We start from the raw sequence: 4,505 nt of genomic DNA, 5'->3' as shown, positions 1-4,505 counted from the left end.
CAGTCCAGCCACCTCTACAAGCACTCCAAGACGACCTGCCTGAGGTGGCAGAGCAGCAACCTGCCCAGCACTTTGCTTTAATCTCCTCTCACCTGGGCCTGAAGGAGGATGTCAATGCAGAGGTCCAGCTTCCTGAGGCACCGCAGGAACATGAACACTCTTCTCTTCAAGGCTGCAGGCTCAGAGGCTGCTCTTGTTGCTCAGTGAACAGTTAATGTGTGATTGTGCCACACACACAAAAGTCTTGGTTCTGTTGATTGGGGATATTACTGTACCTACCTCACAGGGGTGTTGTGAGGCTTAAACAGCTGCAAGCAAAGAACTTGGAGACCCTCAGAACTCCTGCTGTGGATATGTGAAGCATTTCAGTGATATACATTCAGGCCTTGAGCTGATGGGGATGCAGCCCCCAAAGCCTAGCAGTTCCATTGCATGGCTGAGGGGTGAAAGTGTAGTTATATCATGAAGTAGCACATTTCAAGATTGACAAACTGAAGTGCAAATTTCCTCTTTTGTTTTTCTAAAATATTTTGTAAAAGTGAAAGCATTTAAATAAATGACCTGTAAAACGAGTTGCTGCATTATGCATGGACAGTAACGCAAGAGCTGTGCCCTGTAACTAACACAGACTGCGTATCTTCAGAAAAGAGAACCAGCTTTGGATGCACCTGTCTGACATAATGCTTTAAAATATGCTGATTATAAAAATAGTTTTAGGGTTATGAATGTATGTTTGGCTGTTTTGTAGTAAATGACACTGTGTAACGAAGGTGCTTAAATTAAATCCAAGACAAGTAACTTTTGAACTGCCAGATGTATATGTACTTTGAATACAGCAAGATCTGGATGTCTGACTGAATTTTTTCCCGTAGAAACTTGTATTAAGTGGTAAGTGAGGTACTGTTTCTTGTTTGTGCTATTCTTAGCAGTATTATAACCAGTTTATATCTCCTGTCTTAAAATTCTATATCCACAGAAGTCTGAAAAGAGCTTGTCTTTGTCTGCTTTGTTATTTTGGAGATAATTTGTGATGGCTTTTTTTACTGTGTAGAATAGTCTCTTGCTGTTTCCAGATGCTGATAGTCAATCTGATCCCCGTTATTGCATAAGATACTGTCCTTTTCTGCCTCTCTTATCTCCAGTCTTTAATTTCCTCCTCTGTACACTGACTTACTTTCCTTCACATCTACAGATTGTTCAGACTGTTCCTTAGATCAAACCAGTTAGGAATGATTCCTGTTTGCCATATTTATTTGTCTGTCTATAAAATGTAGTTGTCTCTCATCTAGTCCTTCCACTTAGTATCATAAACGTCCTAATTCGCATAAATTTCCACATAAATTTAAAAAATCTAGTCTAAATTTAATTTTAAAAAATAGCACTGTACACTTTGCCTAGCAGAAATTCAATGGCAGTTCTTCTTCAAGTGATTCATGTAGATCTTGTTTTAATTTCCTCTTCTTTGAAACTAACACTATCTGTAGTCTCTTTTTCTTTGTTAAAGATGCACATGAACTAACCACTGCCATTCAGCATATTAGGTTTCTAAATAAAATTTTTGAGCACTTCTGCCGATAGACGTTGCTCTGCCATGTATTAGCTGGGTCAGGGCTTCAGTGTGTCCATTCTCCTTAGGAGAGACAGAGGATTTGCATCCCCTCTTGCCCACGTCACAGAGCAACAGCTTTCCATTAATAAAAAAATAATTCGCAGACCTTTCCCTCTTTATTTTATTCTTTATAAGAAATATATCCTGTGTGATGATGGAGTTTGTGCTACCTAACAGTTGATGTCTTAAACACCTTGGACTTGCGTGTGGATGCACTGAATGTGAAATCCCAATACACAGTCCTGTAGTTCATCCAGCAGGAGGAACTATCAAAGCTGTTGAAGCACAGAAACCAGTCATCGTCAGACCAAAGGAAATGTGAAAGTCTTTCTGATCTTGGCTTTATGTGGAACAGCAGTCTGCTGATGGAGAAATGTCTTCATCTCTAATTACACTGCTTCACACTGAAAAAAAAAATGGCCAAATGTCTGTTACTGCGTCACTGTCAGGAAGGTAAACAGGAACATGGGAACATAGTGAATGATTGGATTAATTCCTTTAAAACAGTGAGGTTTTCTTACAGGATTTATTTAGTGGTTGTATTTCTGGCTCTTGATTTTATACACATTAGGGAAATGTGCTGCATTTTTTTAAAGCATTAGGATGTGCTACATCTTGTTTGATAATAATTTTGATATCAGGGGACTAACAGCATTGAGCTATACTAAACAATCTCACTGAAACATCAATAAAATGCGGTATTTTGTACTTAAATATTTTCTTGTGTTGCCTTATTAGTAATGTTCTGATTGTTTCATCTTCCATTTCAAAAATTTTTTAAAATTTAAAAAAAAAAAATTCTGTTTCTTACAGCATATCTGAATTCATTGAATTCTTACAACACATGGAAATAAAACATCTATGCAAGTAAGGAGACTAATTGAGAACAAATATGAGCAGATAAAAATTTAACTGTACATTTGATTTGTTTTTGTAAAGCTTTTAATGTCACTGTGAAATATCAGACCTTGTGCAGGAGGACTTTTTTTTTTTTAAGAAAAAAAAAAAAACAAAACCAGGAGCAGTTTTGGAAATGACAACTCTTAAGTTTCATTACTCATTTCATATCTCAAGCACCTGGAGGAGCATCCTACAAACCCAGGAGCCTGTGGCTGGCTTGTTGCTTTCCTAGTCTTCCAGTATGAAGCAATATCTCAGAAAGATATCTCTACTTGGCCATCTCCTGCTGTAAGATGGGAGTCTCTCATCCCAGAGCCTGGTGACATGATCAAAGAGCTTGTCACTCTGACATTTGTTCAAAACTTAACTTTACAAATGCTACAGTGAGGTCTCATGTGAAGATGTCAGTATGTTACAAAACACCTGAAAATAAACCTTCCCTTTTTGTGCTGTGGTGTCTGCCTTGATTTACTGTTTATATTACCCTGTTGGCTTTGCCAGCTTGAGCAGTGAATCTGTGTGTTAGCTGATCTGGCTCTGTGTCACTAGATCACCTGGCAGCACAGGCCAGTCCTGTTAAAATGTAGGCCCATGCGTAGGCGTTTCTGCCAAGTGTAGTGCTGCCTGTGGCTGCTTTTTGCCGAGGCTCTGCTGATTTTGAGAGTACATGTAATACCTAATCAACAAGAGGTGGGTCAGTATTTTAGCCAGTATAAAGTCTTGAAGGACTGTGTTGTCCCTTCTGCGCTTTGTGAGCTGGTTTGCACCAGTGCAGACAGGCTTCCCCTTGGCGCTTTGATCAGGCTAAGGGTGGTTTAGGTTTCTAGAACAGGCTGCCCAGGGCAGTGGTGGAGTCCCCACCCCTGGAGGGGTTTCCAAGCCGTGGAGATGTGGTGTGAGGGACACGGGGCAGTGGGGACCTGGCAGTGCTGGGTTAATGGTTGACTTGATCTTAAAGGTCTCTTCCAACCAAACAATTCTATGGAGCCGCTGGCTCAAAGTGGCAGGCTGGCTGGGTCTGTGCTCTGGAGATGACATTTCAGGCTGTTTCGTGCACGCCCTCGGAGATGCCCTGCGACTGGCTGACCTACTTGCAGGGATTCTTGTTCCTGCCATAGCCTTGATGGGAAGAGGTGTGTTGCCCACATCCCACTCATCAGACGAAGGCTGCAAACCCTTTGGATTCTTAGAATATCCCCACTTGTGCATGGAAATTGCTGACAGATTTTTCAGCTGTATCAGTCCCTGACAAGTTCAATTTGCAGCTGCACCGGCGCTTGTGCTGGCAAGGGAGCAAGGATGTGCAGCTGGGTAAAGGTGCAGTTGTTGCTCCTGACAACATCTAAATATCCATCAGTGCCCTTCCAGGTGTGCAGCACAAGGCCACTAACAACAGCTGTTTTGGTGACTTGGTTAATCAAAAGTATGAGCACTGAGGAGACTGAATTACATGACATGATAGCATAATTAATGTTTTTAACAGACATCAGGGTAGTGAATAAGTTTTCAAAAGACATAAAAGTAGCAGTCTGTAGTTCAAATGCTATATTGTGCTCTCAGTTTTTTTCTTTCTGTATGAAAATAAGTTCAACCAGGAGCTTCCTTTGAAAAGAAATTACTCTGAAGTACTGTGAGATGCCAGCTGGCAGAGGCTGTTACTCAACACTCCATCTGTGTAATGCTGCGTTTGTGGACGCACAAACTGAGCTGTAGGCTTACACTCATGCTGCAGAACCACTTCTGAAGGCTTGCTGTTCCTGCTGGAGGAAACAGTCATGGAAAGGCTGTGGCAAAGATTCCTGTTGGAAAATGTGCACAGAGGCTGTGTTGTGTATCTCCACCATTTGTCTCTGCAGATGGCTGCTGCAGGTCACTTGCTGTCATGAATTCCAGCATGGTGCTGTAATCTCACCAGGTCAGTTCATGAGCATCTCTTGTTCATAAGTGTTAAAAAAACCCCACAGACCAAGCCCTCGGTTTCCCAAAGCAGAGTCTG

General features: G+C 41.4%; 1 protein-coding gene across 1 annotated transcript in view; it reads left to right on the top strand.

The window, feature by feature from the left end:
* Nucleotides 1-81, top strand: part of ZBTB5 (zinc finger and BTB domain containing 5) — a 2,053-nt gene extending 1,972 nt beyond the window's left edge. The window contains 1 exon segment of the mRNA XM_008942986.1: nt 1-81. This exon segment is cut by the window's left edge and continues 3 nt beyond it. Coding sequence (XP_008941234.1) covers nt 1-81 — 81 coding nt within the window.
* The last annotated feature ends 4,424 nt before the right edge of the window (nt 82-4,505 follow it).

The sequence above is a fragment of the Merops nubicus genome, unplaced genomic scaffold (genome assembly GCF_000691845.1).
Source record: "Merops nubicus isolate BGI_N331 unplaced genomic scaffold, ASM69184v1 scaffold11826, whole genome shotgun sequence".
NCBI lineage: Eukaryota > Metazoa > Chordata > Aves > Coraciiformes > Meropidae > Merops > Merops nubicus.
The sequence above is the reverse complement of the archived record's forward strand: the minus strand, read 5'-3'. Positions and strand labels throughout refer to the sequence as shown.